This window comes from Mytilus trossulus, chromosome 10 (genome assembly GCF_036588685.1).
Source record: "Mytilus trossulus isolate FHL-02 chromosome 10, PNRI_Mtr1.1.1.hap1, whole genome shotgun sequence".
NCBI lineage: Eukaryota > Metazoa > Mollusca > Bivalvia > Mytilida > Mytilidae > Mytilus > Mytilus trossulus.
This window is the reverse complement of record NC_086382.1, coordinates 990,310-1,007,808: the sequence shown is the minus strand read 5'-3', so window position 1 is coordinate 1,007,808 and position 17,499 is coordinate 990,310. Positions and strand designations below refer to the sequence as shown.

Sequence of the window (17,499 nt, the reverse complement as noted above, 5' to 3'; positions counted from 1 at the left end):
CGAAAGGAAAATTCCGAGATTTCCGAATGGAATTTTACGTTGATCATGTGACAGTCCAAAATGGATAATGCATTGGAAATCATTTCATAATTTGTCGAAGCCTATCTTAAGTTTTACCAAACAAATTTGGCTCCAAATGAATACTGTACATAATGTTGCAGCTACTGGGTTTAACCAGGTATTACACAATACGTTTTATTTTAATGTAAAAGGTTACCCTTACACATAATATACATGATATATCTGAAACAAGTTATAAACGAACTCATGTGCCTAACACTAACAGTGCCTTACAACAGGGCTAGTGGATCACATGATGGAACAAAAACTGTATACCAAATGAAAAAAAATTGGACCTGACCTTCAAATTGATAAAACTCATTTTTAAATTAATAAACGACTGGTGTCATATGGTATTTAAAACCGCATGGAAATTTACAGTGAATTGGCTAGCTACTATTTCAACTTGGAATTAATTTTAATTATGAAATTTGCACAATTTCTTGTGATTTAAATTTTTAATAAATTTTATGGTTATTCAGTGTCGAGTGGTGCATAACACTTTTAACACAATGTATTTTGTATAGATAGCGTTGTGCATAGCACAGTACATTCTATTGAAAATGTTCTATCTTTTTTGTAATAGGTACATGTAGTGTTTTGTGCACCACACAAAACATTATAAAACACATGTCTCACACAAATTGTTGATGTCCCTACACGTAAAGACAATATTCTTGATCTGATAATTACAAACTTACCAAACCAAGTACAGCGTGTTGAAGTTATCCCTGGCCTATCTGATCATGATATTGTGTTTGTAGAATTTACAATAGCTCAGTGTTTTCCATTCGGCATTTAAGCCGGGTGTGCCGACCACCTTCTTTTCAAAGCCGACCACCTTTCCATTTTAGGAGGTGGTCGGCTTTTTTTTTTCATATTCCGGAAATTTTTTCCGTTCCGCACCGTTAAAATCTTAATACTAATCGCGCCTCGCAGTTTGTTTTCATTGACAAAAATGGCGGATCGTGAAATTTCAATGTTTTTTTTTATTAATCGGGGGAATGGAAAGGCAGATGACGATGGTGATAAGGAAAATTTTAAGCCATATAAGTCAACTCAAACGGATAGTTGAATTGAAATTGAAAAAAAAGTATCAAAACAACATAAAAGGCACACAGGCAATCCGGAAGATAAACAGGGTTGGGAACAATCCCAAAATTAAGGATATCCCTTAAATGATGAACTGTCCATCAGGCAAGGGGTCATATTACTGTTGAAGAAAAGAAAAAGAAAAACTTAGATTTATTACCTTAAAAGGGGGGAAATCGTTTTATTTGGTACAACTTTTCTAAAAGAGTGTCCATAATGATAAACAGACCAGAAACAAATATGTGTTCATTTGTTTCTCTTTAAATGAGGGATGGTAATAGATATGAACAGTACTTTAAATGGATAATCGTCACAGAAGGATCGATACACTGTTCTGTGTTCCAAAAATACAGCACTTAAGCGTAGAAAAGGACATACACTTGGTTCGATAGGCCATGCATTAGCAGACTTCGTAGGAGGAGGGAGTCCTGCAAAAGCCATTATGATCTGCTATCCGAGATTCACAAAAATAATTTGTCAAATTATTTAATGAAAAGCTAGCAGTGATAGCAGAAGAATGGTTCAATTCAATTAAATGTGAATACAATACGTATCCTTCTATTTGTGACCCCACCCACAGTAAAACTGAGAAAAAAATAAACCCGGTTAAAAATGTTAAAAAAACTCACCCGGTTGCAAGTGTGTTTTTCAAAACACCCACCTTACCTTAGTGAAAAAAGGAGAACACTGTAGCTCCATCAAAACTTAAACAAAAGCCAAGAATAATTCCATTATACAAAAAAGCAAACTGGGGCACAATTAAACAAGAAATTAACACCTTATACAAACATCTCTCTGAAAATCAGCAACATCTTTGTGTAAATGAAATGTGGAACTGTTTTAAAACAACAATAACAAAAGCAGTGAAAGATCACATCCCACATAAAACAGCAAAAATAAAGGACAGTCACCCATGGGTCACAATGGAAACAAAACGGCTCATTACTTTAGAAAAAGAGATAGACTCTATAAAAAATCAAAAAAATCTGGGAATGCATCAATTGCTAAAAAATACAAAGAGGTCAAACACCAGGTGCAAAAAAGTATACGAAAATCATACTGGGAATACATTGAAAGCATCATATTACCACCACAAGATGAAACAAATTTTGGCACTATGAAAAAATTTTGGACCTACATTAAACATAAAAAAACTGATTATAGTGGGATTACTGAAATCAAACAAGATGGCAAACTCTTAACTGATCCACTACAAAAAGCTGGGGCACTTAATGCACAATTCCAGTCTGTATTCACACCAGCATCTAATATTTCTCATACAGAATTTGTCAAACAGTGTAATATGCCACAGAATACTCCTTTTCCACCCATATCAAAATTAATAATTAAAACAGAAGGTATACAAAAACTCTTACATAACTTAAATCCGAACAAAGCAGCAGGACCCGATGAAATTAAACCAAGATTTTTAAAAGAACTTTCACATGAAATTGCACCCATACTTACTATTATCTTTGAGAAGTCAATTAAAACAGGCATTGTTCCAGATGACTGGAAAACTGCCCATGTCTCTCCTGTTTGCAAAAAAGGCCAAAAATATAACCCTGAAAACTACCGTCCTATATCACTTACATGTATTTGTTGCAAACTTTTAGAACATATCGTAGTTAAACACATCATGAACCATGCAGATAATCACAACATTTTATATCCCCTTCAGCATGGATTTCGCAGAGGTCGATCCTGCGAAACACAACTACTGGAATTTATAGACGATGTCTCACTAAACATGGAAAACGGTAAACAAACAGATATTTTGGTCATGGATTTTTCTAAAGCATTCGATAAGGTTTCACATTCTTTTTTAACTAATAAGCTTCATCATTACGGGATACAGGGGGAATTAAATTACTGGATACAAAATTTTCTAAGCAATCACAAACAGGCAGTAGTTCTAGAGGGGGGAAAATCTGAGTATGTTGCAGTTGAGTCAGGGGTTCCACAGGGGTCAGTTCTTGGACCAAGTCTCTTCTTGTACTATATTAATGACATTCCATCTGGTCTAACATCTACAGTACGTTTATTTGCAGACGACACAATAGTTTATTTGGCAATAAAATCAAACTCCGATGCATTAACATTACAAAAAGATCTAGACAAACTTGCATCGTGGGAAACTACTTGGAAAATGGCATTCCACCCAGATAAGTGTAATGTAATTTCAGTCACCAGAAATAAAAAAACAATCACATTTGACTACACATTACACAATCATTCATTAGAACATGTAACAAGAGCAAAATATCTGGGGGTCACCAATAGCTCCAACCTTAAATGGGATGTGCATATTAACAACATATGCAAGAAAGCTAATAGCACACTAGGCTTTCTAAGGAGGAACCTGAACATAAGTTCAACATCCATTAAAGAGCAAGCATATAAGTCCCTAGTAAGACCATCACTAGAGTATGCTTGCTCTGTTTGGGATCCATACTTACAACAAGACATAGATAGCATTGAAAAAGTTCAAAGGAGGGCTGCCCGTTTTGTTACCAACAAATACAGAAACACCTCAAGCGTTGGTAACATGTTACAACATCTTGAATGGCGCAGTCTCTCTGACAGAAGAAAAGACTCCAGATTGGTAATGCTTTACAAAATTGAACACGAAAAGGTTGCAATTCCTAAAAATAATAAATTAATTCCTCAAAAAAGACAAACAAGACATTCTAATTCGAACAGCTTCCAAATTCCATCCTGCAAAACACAGTACAGAAAAGAATCATATTTTCCAAGAACTATTACCGACTGGAACAAACTACCAGATAACATTGTAAATTGCACTTCAGTAGACTCTTTCAAATCTTCAATCTCAAAGCATCAATATTAATTACAACATCTTACTTTATTATACAAAACATTTTATATTTTTTTAATTTTTCGTATTTTAAAAAAAAACTTGTACATTTTTTCAATCTATGTCTTGTTGTAAGTTTCCTCCTGTGACATAATCTTCAATTTGTTGAAGGCGGTCACTATATGGTAGAAGTAGAAGTAGAAGCAGAATAAACATGGAATATATGAAAAATTTCAATTACAAGTTATTATGCAAATTTCATAATTAAAAACAAAGTTGAAATGATAGCCTGTTAGTTGATGATCTAGCTCTGCAATACTAAATCATACATGTGAATCTCCCAACGGGAGGACAATAATCCTGTTGTCAGGGGTCTCCTCCTGTCCTCCTGCTTAAGAGAAAAAAAATCCTGTGTTTAAAATATTTCATGAATGAAAATTTTCAGCCGTTAAATTATATCTGTTAATCAAAGAACATGTACATGTATAATTGTATGGCTTCACTTGACAGCTTTGGTGTCAAACATACTGGTAATCAACGATGTTTACCTCTGGCTAACTGCTGATCATTGTGTAATAAAAAATTTATGTGTGCTGAAAAATAACTTGGTTTCTTCCCTTTGTTTTATCCTGTTTTAAGTTATTTTTCTTTAAGAAATGTAAATTGTAAAAGCAATTGAAATGAATGATATTTTAATCAAATTATCAAATAAAAATGGTAATTAAATGAATTAAAACTTAACCAGTTCATCACATGTATGCTAAATTTCATCTACATGTACCAGTGTCTACAACAGGGGGTTTCAGTTTTCAATGGTGGGGTTGAAAATGCTATATGGAATAAATGATCCCAAGTTTAAATTCCAAGCAGTTTAAACAACCTCAGAGTAAATTTTCCATTTACTGTTTTGACCACCTGGTTCCAACAAACCTATCTGGAAAAGTTTGAATGTAAAGCATGCTCTGGATAAAAATAAAATCCAAATGCATTTTAATTTTGATGGTTTAGAAAATTGAAAACTTAACTAGAATTTGTGGTACATCACTAGAAAAAACATTTTGTATTTTTACTTCATACAGACATGTATCCAAGAAAAGCAACAGCCTGAATGATTAAAATGATTAGAAAATAAATTTATAATTGCAGGGCAATCATTATGACTCAAACAGACCATCATATACAGACGAGGCTATACGATATATAGTAGATGTATTGTCAGAGTTATCTCCCCTTAACAGAAAAGGTATGGTTTTACAAATTAAATTGAGAAGAAAATATAAACAGTCAGGGGCTCAGGGCACTTATTGAAATAAATGATTTTAAATCGCTTATTTAAAAGTAGCAAGTCATTTTGTAGTTTTTACCAAAATTTTAAACATATATATACAAGTACATTTAGATAATACTTTCATTAATTAAATTGAAAAAAAAAAAGAACTTTTTGCTTCTTTTTAAAGAAGTATGGTCATTGATGATGGTTTATTCATTAGATGTAATCTTTTAGCTGCATTTCAGTTGAAAAAATGCTATAATAATGGCTTTGCATCATGTACATAATGAACGGATACTTTCTTAACAAATTTTCCCCAGCAGTGGGAGTATTTTACCTGTAAATTTCAAGGGTTCATCTCCCAAATTATGTAATAAAATTTCACTGTTTTGGAGTTGTTGAAATTGGTTGGGGTTATTAATATAATGATGCATAAAGAAGTGTTTTTTTAAAAGGAAATTGAGGTATGATACTTAAAAAAGTGATTTTTATGTCATTATCCTAGAGTCAGTACAAGGTCATCACCTGACATAACACAGTCATCCTATCAACACAGATGTTGGTTCTGATAATTTTAGGCACATAATTAGTCCCTGGCCCATTATTCTAGCCATATTTAAAGCTACAATAAAATTAAATTACTTAGTCTAGTCACTCTAGTGATAAATTTAAACTACTTTTATAGGAAAAAAGGGAAAAAAATCAGTAAATGTTTTTTAAAAGTTATATTACTTTAACAGCAATTGTATACATGTAGACAAGGATTTGTATATATAGTAAGTCTTACTATTCAAATCCTTGTGACAAACAAGAATGAGAGCAAAGTTATGTCCCCCTTTCAAAAAAAAATTAAAAAAAATTATATCAGGTATATAATCTGCCAGATAGAATTATCTCCCTTTAATAAAAGAATAAAACAAAGACAAATCTGTCCTGTATTGTTATTATTTTAAATTATGATATTGTATACACACCATTAAAAGGATTGAGTTAAATTGATATTTAAAAGCAAATAGGTCTTAGAACAATAACCTTTGCATTTTTTTATAAACTTGTGTCAACCTAAAAAACTTCCATGTGGAAAATCAACCCTTGAGGTTAATTTCCCCAGTAGAAATTTGTTTTTTCTTTATATTTCATTTCATTTTTGAAAGTTGCTTAAGAATGGTTGAGAAAAAGTTATCATTCAAATTAGAAGTATCAAACTAGTAATAGATTGGTTCTCACAACATGTCTATTAGCTTGATTTATGTTCATTCACATTTTAAGTTATTTTAAAAGATTAGCTAACACAACAACTCTGATAGCTTGAGATTTTTAATATATATATATTATGTTATGTTGATGAAGGGACTGTGATTCGTCACATTCTGATAGGACAAACAACTCATTTATCAAATATTGATTATTGGGAGATAAAAAGGGGATTTTTTTTTTCAAATAGGGGAGATTGAATTCTTCCATTCAGGAGATTAGGTTTATCCAGAAGATTTCCAATTTTTATATGCAGAGAGTTGATTCCCATGTTTTATGCATGCATGAAGAAATGTTTTGGATGTATTTGCAGATCTCAAATATGATGTTTTAGAACTTGGTGCAGGAACAGGAAAATTTACAGAGAAAATAACTTCATGTATATCTCAAGTAAGTTACATGGTGACATGTAGTACCAGAGAAAATAACTTCATGTATATCTCAAGTAAGTTACATGGTGACATGTAGTACCAGAGAAAATAACTTCATGTATATATCAAGTAAGTTACATGGTGACATAGTACCTATATTATATATATCTCAAGTAAGTAACATGGTGACATGTAGTACCTATATTATATATATCTCAAGTAAGTAACATGGTGACATGTAGTACCTATATTATATATATCTCAAGTAAGTAACATGGTGACATGTAGTACCTATATTATTTCCTGTATATATAAATACTGTAGATTTAGAATGAATGCAATGAATAGATATACAGACTACTTTCTAATTGACTTCACATTATGAGCTTATTTTAATTTGTAAGTCTACTATGATAAGTTGACTTTATTTTACTTTCAGCTATATAGATGATGTTCTCTCACTAAATAATTCAAAATTTGGTGACTATGTTAAACGCATCTATCCCATCGAACTAGAGATAAAGGATATAACAGATACAGTTGAGGCGGCCTCATACCTTGACTTACATCTAGAAATTGACAATGAGGATCGTTTGAAACCAAAACTTTATGACAAAAGAGATGTTTTAAGCTTCCCAATTGTGAACTTTCCATTTCTATGTAGCAACATTCCAGAGCACCTGCATACAGGGTATATATCTCCCAAGTTATACAATATTCCCAGGCTCATGCATTCTATCATGATTTCCTTGATAGAGGTTTGCTTCTCACAAGGAAGCTATTAAACCAAAAATTCCAAATGGTGAAGTTGAAATCATCCCTTCATAAATTTAACAGACACCATCACAAGTTGGTTAGTTGACTGTTATGGAATAACAGTTTCACAGATGGTATCAGATATGTTACTTATGTCATTACTTCAATCCATTTCTCCTTTCACCACTTATGTGACCTACCAAATAAGACTATTTAGTGAGTTCGTAATAACATGAGCAACACGACAGGTGCCACATGTTGAACAGGATCTGCTTACCCTTCTGGAGCCCCTAAGATAACCCCCAGTTTTTCAAATTTGGAGGGGTTCATGTTGCTTAGATTTTAGTTTTCTATGTTGTGTCTTGTGTACTATTATTTGTCAGTCTTTTTATTTTTTTAGCCATGGCGTTGTCAGTTTATTTTTGATCAATGAGTTTGACTGTCCCTCTAGTATCTTTCATCCCTCTGTTACAGATCAAGTTTTCATTTGGTTCTGCTCTATTGATTTTTGTAAAAATTACTTGCTTTGGATTCTGAAAATTTCCAAAAATTAACAGCTTTGTGAGCTTTTTTCTATATATAAAATAGTAGGTGTAATTGCCAATGAGACAACTATCCACAAAAGTCCAAAATGTCACAGACATTAACAACTATAGGTCACTGTATGGCCTTCAACAATGAGCAAAGCCCATACCGCATAGTCAGCTATAAAAGTCCTCAATAAGACAATGTAAAACAATTCAAATGAGAAAACTAACGGCCTTATTTATGTAAAAAAATGAATGAAAAACAAATATGTAACACATAAACAAACTACAACCACTGAATTTACAGGCTCCTGACTTAGGACAGGCACATACATAAATAAAGTGGCGGGGTTAAACATGTTAGAGCGTTATATGTCTTCATATATTGAGATGATATTTAGTAAATAAATCTATTGTGATGAGTTACTGATCAATTTTTAAATCAAGGCAACTTAGGTTCAATGCACTAAAAGCAAAGGAATAGCGGTAACTATATTTGTTTTTGAGAATTGATACAAGAGCACTTTTTTTCATGTCTTTGCATAACATTGGCAGGCATCCCAGCAACACTTATTTTCCAGTTTCAATTTTCATTTCAGTAATGAGGGAGAGTAGGAGGAGTCCTGATCCCGAAATCCAGGGCTTAAAAACACAAAATCCTGAAATTCCAGGGCTTCAAAACACGAAATTCCAAGGTCCTGAATTTCGAAAAAAGGAAATCCTGAATCCCGAAAGGGTCAATCCAGAAATCCTGAGCTTAACAAACACCTGATTCCGGAGTCCCTATAAAGGTCTTATCCCCCCTCAGTAATCATGTTCCATACCTTCTGTGGAACAGTTTTCCCATTTACCTTGCTAACTATGGAATATTTCATAGTCTGTAATTTTGAACTGCCGCGCCTTTACGCATGAAAAGAATTAAATAAAAAAATAGTGAAAAAAGACAAAATTTACAGAGATAATAGAAAATCATCAGTGATAAAAACTGATATAAATATCATGGCCTAAAATGGGGAAATTCAAAAAATATTTTACAAAATACTACATGGAGTAAACTTAAGACTGAGCCACAAGAACCCTACAAAAAGCAGGTTTGATCTTAAATGGTTTGAAAGGATAAGCAGGTCTTGCTTCACATGTGCCACCTGTCTTGTTGCAAAATTGCAAGTACAAATTATGTGATAAATCGAATTGTGCAGAATATCTATTTAAAAATATGAAATGAACAAATACATTACCACAAAATACAGAATTAACTACTGAATGAATTGGACCATCATTATGAAATAAATAAATGTATAGAAAATAATATCTCGTCGTGCAAAACAAGTGAGTCCTAGACTAATGAAAATCTGTCTGCCCTCAACATTTTCAAAACTGGTGAATCCAAAGTTGCATTTAGATTGAAAGATGTCTAATCAATTGATCACATACATTAATTGTTACAATTATCTAAAATTGATGTTATTCACATGCTCTTTTTTTGTCATGGAGACTTATATTTATTAATAATGAATTATATACTTGTAGAAATAGAATTTCATCTTCTGACTGCTGACTTGCCATGACTTAAAAAATGAGTGTTTTGGGTCACATGCAAAAAACCTTAGTAAAAACCATACAATTAAATGGTTCAGACATAAATTAGATTTTCACATTTCTTTTATCTAGGATGTGAAATATTTAGCTTCAGAACCATCTGAGTCTTTCCTTGGAGTGCTGAGGAATAAAGTTCCAAGTTTTGTGGATTGTGCTTCATGTACAGCTGATGCCTTACCTTTACCAAATAACTCTGTCAAGGTTTGTGGTACTGTGGATTCATTAATATTCGTTGGGTACCAATTTTTGTGGATTTCGTGGGTACAGGAGAACCACGATTTCAAATATTCAACGAATAACAAATTTTCTAAAGGATTGAGTGTAGACTTTGCCAAAACCACGAAATTAAATATCCACAAAATGTGAATTTTCCTCAAACCAGGAAAATTGATACCCACGAAAATAAATGAATCCACAGTAGTTAAATATTCATATAATCTGAAATAAATAATCACATGTGATCTTGTAGTCAAAGGGGAATAACTCAATTATTTTTTATTTCATTTATAATTTTATTTTGATTGATTGAATGATTGATTGTTTGTTTGCATATATAATGCCACTTGCAATGAAAAAAGTATCTATCTATCTTATACTCATGGTTTATATATAGCCAGATTTAATTGATTGGAAAAGTTGGATTTCCTAGTGAAAAGTTGAGAACCACTGACTTTCTTCAGGAAGACTTGTGATCCTAGTCAATTAAGATAGGAATTAAAACATATAAAAAAAACTATTCATAGATATTAGAAGATGTGGTATGAGTGCCAATGAGACAACTTTACATCCAAGTCACAATTTGTAAAAAGTAAACCAATGTAGGCCGAAGTACAGCCTTCAACAGGGTGCCTTTGCTCAAACTGAACAGTAAGCTATACATGGCAAACAAAAACTGGTTTAAAACCATTCAAACAGGATATTCAACGTTGTAATCTATATAAAAAAAAGAGAAATGAGAAACACTTATGAACCACATCAACAAACAACTACTAAACATAGGTGTTAACAAATGCAGAGGGTTTACATGTTTCAATAGGTACACTACAGTTTCTGTTTTGATAAAAGATAAACATTTGATTTCCAGTTAATTATTGCTGCACAGTGTTTCCATTGGTTTGCGAATCATGAAAATCTACAAGAACTGTACAGAGTGCTGGTACCTGGAGGACGGTTTGGTATGATCAAAGGGGAATAACTCAATTTTTCTTCTGTAGATCATTTATTTTTCGTGATTATCAATTATCTCTAAATGACTTTGATTGAAGAAAAAATGTATTATTATGGATATTTGATTTCATGGTGTTGACAACATCTGCATAAAAGTCTATTGAAAATGTTTTCTTTGTTGAACATTTAATGAATTTGGGATTCACTTTTAATCATGAAAATTGGTAACAAACAAATGATAATTATTTTACAATATGTAGAACTATAACATGCTGTAGAGGGTTAAAAGGTGTTAAAACATATGCATGATGTTTTAGACTATTGTACTCTAGTTTACACTTGCAATCGACTGTTTAATGTTATTTGAAGCAAAGAACGCAAAGAAAAACAATATAAATGGAAATGTAATAAAAATTTGAAAAAAACATTGTTTGCCGTGTCAGAACACTATTTATATTTTTTTTATATTATGCAAACTTATCATGAAATCAACCAATGATGTGTTTACATTCATTGTAATTGATATAAACTTATTATTATATAGAAATAAGAAGATGTGGTATCAGTGCTAATCAGAGAACTCTCCATCCAAGTCACAATTTGTAAAAAGTTAACAATCATAGGTCAAAGTACATCCTTCAACACAGAGCCTTGACCCACACCAAACAGCAAAATATAGTCATAAAGTCTGAATTGGAAAAAAATTTATACAGGATAACAAATAAATCACACAAGCTTCCTAGAGTGCACTTAATTTAAGTGTACCATTTAAAGTAAATTCAGAATTTATTGTGTGCATTTATTATTTCAATTTTTTGAAGAATAGACGTGAAACATGCCATATTTCATTAGTTGGTTCATTTAGTTATATTAACATGTCCATTTTTACAGTGATGTTATGGAACAATAAAGACAGGAGTATCCCGTGGGTGAAGCCTATGGAAGATATCTTAACACAGTATTATGATGAAGACACCCCCAGGGCTGTTACTTATAAATGGAAACAAGTGATAGAAAGTTTCTCTGGATTTACTTTAAAAAATCATCAGTTATTGCCTGGGATACAAATGAAGGTAGATTATAAAACCAGTTAGACTGTTATTAAAGTGAGAAGGTTAGCGCTATAGAACCAGGTTTAATCCACCATTTTCTACATTTGAAAATGCCTGTACCAAGTCAGGAATATGACAGTTCTTGTCCATTCATTTTTGATGCGTTTTGTTATTTGATTTTGCCATGTGCTTACGGACTTTCCGAATTGATTTTCCTCTAAGTTCATTATTTTTGTGATTTTACTTTTTAGAAGGAAACTTCTCTTCATTAACTTTTAATCTCACCTGGCCTGAAGATTTTGAAATTTCAAACATGAAACATCTTCAGGAAGACTTACTTTTTTAAAAATGACGGCAAAAAATGAAAAATTTTGGTTGTATATTGGTATCACGTTGGCGTCGATGTCGTTGTCCGCCATACAACCAATTAGGGGCCTAAAGGGGCCAAAATTTAAATTTGAATGATTTCATTCTAAAGATGATTTATAGGAGTTCTTTGATATGCCAAATCTAACAGTGTATTCAGATTCTTAATTTTTGATCCTGTTTTCAAATTGGTCTACATTAAGGTCCAAAGGGTCCAAAATTAAACTTAGCTTGATTTTAACAAAAATTGAATTCTTGGGATTCTTTGATCTGCTGAATCTAAATATGTACTTAGATTTTTGGTTATAGGCCCAGTTGTCAAGTTGGTCCAAATCGGGTCCAAAATTATTATATTAAGTACAATGTATTGTGCTGTAGCAAGACATTTTCAATTGCACAGTATTCAGCAATTGCAAGAAATCTTTAATTGCACAGTATTGTGCAATAGCAAGAAATTTTCAATTGCACAGTATTGTGCAATAGCAAGAAATCTTCAATTGCACAGTATTGCGCAATAGCAAGAAATATCTAATTGCGCAATATTGCGCAATAGCAAGAAATATCTAATTGCGCAATATTGCGCAATAGCAAGAAATATTCAATTGCACAGTATTGTCAGGTTTTCAAATTGGTCTACATTAAGGTCCAAAGGGTCAAAAATTAAACTTTGTTTGATTTCAACCAAAATTGAATATTTGGTGTTCTTCAACATGCTGAATCTAACCATGTACTTAGATTTTTAATATTTGGGCCCAGTTGACAAATTGGTTCACATTGAGGTCTAAAGGGTCTAAAATTGAACATTATTTGATTTCATCAAAAATTGTATTCTTGGGGTTCTATGATATGCTGAATCTAACCATGTTTTTAGATTTTTAATATTGGACCATAATAGGTAAATATCCAATTTAAAATTTTTAAGTTTTTAAGTTTAAGTTCTTAGACCACATTCATTCTGTGTCAGAAACCTATGTTGTGTCAACTATTTAATCACAATCCAAGTTCAGAGCTGTATCAAGCTTAAATGTTGTGTCCATACTTGCCCCAACTGTTCAGGGTTTGACCTCCGCAGTCGTATAAAGCTGAGCCCTGCGGAGCATCTGGTTTTGTTTTTAATATTATTGATTTTAAAAATGAAATTCATGCATGGGGGGAAATTTCAACGATTTTATCTGATTTGCGACATTAGGGATTTTTTTTTTGTACTATAAGTGTAAGTAGTGAGTAAAAGAACAATACGTTTATTTTAAATCCATTTTTCAGTTTGGAGAAAAAAATAGTTTCTGAATTAATTTGAAATTTGAATTTAAATACAAATATTTATTTTCAGGGCGATAGAGATTTTGTTGTTGGACATTTTTCTTCAATCAGTGTTATATCCCGCTTATCTCAAGAAGAAAAACAAGAGGCCCTTGCTAAATTCTACAATGTTCTGGGTAGTAGTGAGATGACCAAAGATTTGTCTGAAATACAAATTCCATTTCATACAGAAATTTATGATGTAGAAAAGATGGTGCTATAAAATTATAAATGAAAAGTTTATTTAAAGGAGTGAATTGAATCATTTTAAATTTAGATCTCATGTTATTATCAATTGATTAGAGGACTTAAATGTTACAAGTTTTGTTATCTTATTTGAGGACTTTTAAAATGTTACTATAATAGAAAGTTTTTTTTTTATTCTTATATTGTCCCATTACATTTGATAATTGGTAAACTACTGTTGCCTAAATTCAAACATTTAAAAAACCAATTCAAAGGGAAAATCTAGAGACATCTTTTTTTATCATAATTTTGACACATAATTATACTATCAAATGACAATGTTGTCATTCCTAGAAATGGTTTTTTTTTTGGAATTTCTAACGAAAATATCTTCTTGATTGAGGTGAAGGTTTAAAACTGTGTTTAGTTATTTGAAAAATAATTCAGTCCTAATGATCTTCTTACATCTGATAGAATTTGTTATTTGCTCACCAATTAGTAGTAGATGTTCTGATTACATGGTTTTCTTGATCAATGAGACAGACCTCTATTTAGTTAATTATACCTGTTAACTGACATGATTTAGGTGTAGACTACATGTATTTCAACACTTATCCAAAGACTACAATCATAATGATCATTATAATCCACCTCAAATAGAATTTAATAAAAGATTGCTTGAAATATTTTATTCTAGATATTTTCTAATTCATATTTAGAGACAGTAGGCTGCTGATAGTTATAATCAGATAACTTGTTGAACATTGTTTTATTTTGTAAAATATTTTTCCACTGATTGATGACGATGTATACAGAGTATTGTCTTGTTTTCCTGATCTTGCTTACTGTGGATTGATTTATTTTAATGTATATTAATTTTTGGGGTATTAAGAAGAAATTGTATTTTTGGTATTTTTGTGGATAATTGATTTCACGGTTTTGATAAAAGTAAAGCAATAAAGAGTAAATCATTGAACATTTAAGTGTGTCGTTCACCTGTAGCAATGAAATTTAAGAAATTTGTATCCCACAAATATAAATGAATCCCCAGTATAAATTCAAACATATCCTGAATGTTGTTTCTACTGAAAATGTTTTTTTACTTTTGCAAACCAAGGGATATGTTCAAGGATTTGAACACATTTCCCCCCTCTTTTCCCCCTTTTATTAATTATGTGAATGTTTCATGGTGTTCCATGAGTTGGAACACTCCTTTTCAAAATGGCTGGAGATATGCCTGTTTCTTTATGATTTAACATGTTTAAAGGGATGAGCAAATCAATATGAGTGAATGAGATTTACATACAGTATTTGGTTTTTCAACTGTTTCTTTTTCATCATGATCAGAAATGTTTCCAATGATATTTTTACACATGCAATTATTATAAGTGACATCCAAAGAGAAAACCATTCCATTAAAATTGAAGGCTTGTTTCTTTTTTTTTTTTACTAATTTCAAAATAAAAAGTGGCAGTTTGATCAGAATGCAGCTTTAGCTTGTGTTGAAAAAAGTTGTCTTAGGTTATTATAACAAATTGGGCATAGATTATGTAAGAAATAATCATTTGAATCCTTGAAAAAATTATATATCTACAATCTGTCAAATGGTTTATAGATTATTTTCATCTTGTAATTACTAATTGATTTAGATTTGTTTAAGAATGAAATAGTGACAGTTTATTTTCTTGGTTGTTATTATGCAAAAGTGGTTTGTAATTTCTTGTTATAAATATAGAATAAAACATGAAGATTAACTGTCATTTTCTTGCTGTGTTTTTCATGAAAAGGATACCATATATTTTGAAACAAAAATGCAGTGTTCTTATAAAGTATATATATCCAATGTATGATTCTCAAAATCAGGTACAGAATGATGAAATACGATTAGATTTAAGATCAATTTGGCAAAAATTTTACTGTCTACTTTTCTTTGTCTATTGATAAATACATGTAGTATTAAAAGAAGTCAATGTTTAAGAGTATTTGTAAAGTGCAATTACTTTTATTCTGTTTGTCTAGTCTCAACTTTATTAAATATCATTGTTTTTTAGTCACATTATTTAATGATTCTGGAAGTTAGTTTTGCGATTGTGAGAATATTTGAGAAAGTCAAACACAGGCTCAAACTTCTAATTTTTTTTTGGCAATACATGTATTTAGAATTTTCCTCAGAGTTCAGTATTTTTGTAATTTTACTTTATGCTGTGTTAACATAAAAGATTCTAATTAAAAAATAAGTATGTATGTATAATGTCTAACAAATGTCACATCAAATATTTGAATCCCATTTTGTAGTTTAAAAAGAGATTTGTCCAATTGAACAAAGGAGTTATGGAAGGGTAAACTCCATAAAAAGTTGCACTATCAAAGTAGAGCATATTGTTTGCTGATATTTATTAACTACGACATTTAATTGAAAAAAGACAAAAAAATGGAAATATACAAGACAATTTAATGTTGACAAATTTTAAGTTTGTTACTCTTAACACCTGCTGTTTATTACACAGTTTAAAATTTTAATTTATTTTCCAGTAAAAATTCTTTGGTTTAAATGAAATTTGTATGTTAGTTGATATGTTAATCAGTTTCTTCATATTTATTGTGTTATTGATGTTTTTAACATTTATACATATTCTGTAATGTAAAATAAAACAAATTATCATGTTGATAAAAAATTTTCATTCAAGATTTCCATTTGTATTATATCATTGTAAGCAATAGGGAGTGGTATATATTTGTAATGTTATTTCCCTTCTGTTTGTTACCAACCACCTTGCAAGACCCTTTAGGGTAATCAAGGTTGTTAAAAAAAACTCATCCTCGTTCTGTTTGTCTCCTTTTTAAGCTCACCTGGCCTGAAGGACCAAGTGAGCTTTTCTCACCACTTGGCGTCCGTCGTCCATCGTCGTTGTCGTCGTCGTTAACTTTTTACATTTTGAACTTCTTCAAAGGAACCACTGAATGGAATGAAACCAAACATGGCATGAATGTTCCTTATGAGATGCTGACCAAGTGTTGTTACTTTGTAGTTGATCAATCATTCAAGATGGCCACCAGTGGGAGACTTAGTCTAACATAGGACCCTATGGGAAATGCATACAAATGACTTCTTTTAGAGAACCACTGAATGGAATGAAACCAATCATAGCATGAATGTTCCTTATGAGGTGCTGATGAAGTGTTGTTACTTTGTAGCCGATCCATCATCCAAGATGGCCGCCAGTGGGGGACTTTTGAATGAAATCAAACATAGCCTGAATGTTCCTTTCCTTATGAGGTTGTGTTGTTACTGTAAGCCAAATTTTATATTTTTTTTATATGATTTCAAAAACCCAAGTAGAATCAGGTGAGTGATACAGGCTCTTGAGAGCCTCTAGTTTATCTGAAACTGCATGTTCTAAATCCCGCAGTATATTTCAATAAAATTTAAACAGATGGACAAATATAAATAAACTCATCATCGATACAATAATTATTATCCTGGTACCTTTGATAACTATTTACACTAACGCCAGTCACGCGTTTCGTCTACAAAAGACTCATCAGTGACACTTGAAACCAAAAAAAAGTTTAAAAGGCCAAATTAATTACGAAGTTGAAGAGCATTGAGGACCAAAAATTCCTAAAAGATTTGCCCATTAAACATATCGAAAGGTAGATTTTGACCTAAAATAAAAGAAAT

The 17,499-nt window shown here is 31.5% G+C and overlaps 1 protein-coding gene across 1 annotated transcript; it reads left to right on the top strand.

Annotated features, from left to right (window-relative positions):
• Position 1: 1 nt before the first annotated feature.
• Positions 2-16,503, top strand: LOC134686699 (uncharacterized). The gene is made up of 7 exons (XM_063546383.1): positions 2-178; positions 5,117-5,213; positions 6,808-6,884; positions 9,820-9,948; positions 10,832-10,922; positions 11,806-11,987; positions 13,663-16,503. The coding sequence occupies exons 1-7, from the start codon at positions 68-70 to the stop codon at positions 13,852-13,854; spliced, it is 879 nt and encodes a 292-aa protein (XP_063402453.1). The 5' UTR covers positions 2-67; the 3' UTR covers positions 13,855-16,503.
• Positions 16,504-17,499: the final 996 nt, after the last annotated feature.

Coding starts and splice junctions, on each gene's coding strand:
- LOC134686699 (XM_063546383.1), top strand. CDS start 68: ATGCATTGGAAATCATTTCATAATTTGTCGAAGCCTATCTTAAGTTTT. Junction 9,949..10,831: donor TACCAAATAACTCTGTCAAG/GTTTGTGGTACT, acceptor TTTGATTTCCAG/TTAATTATTGCTGCACAGTG. Junction 11,988..13,662: donor TGCCTGGGATACAAATGAAG/GTAGATTATAAA, acceptor ATTTATTTTCAG/GGCGATAGAGATTTTGTTGT.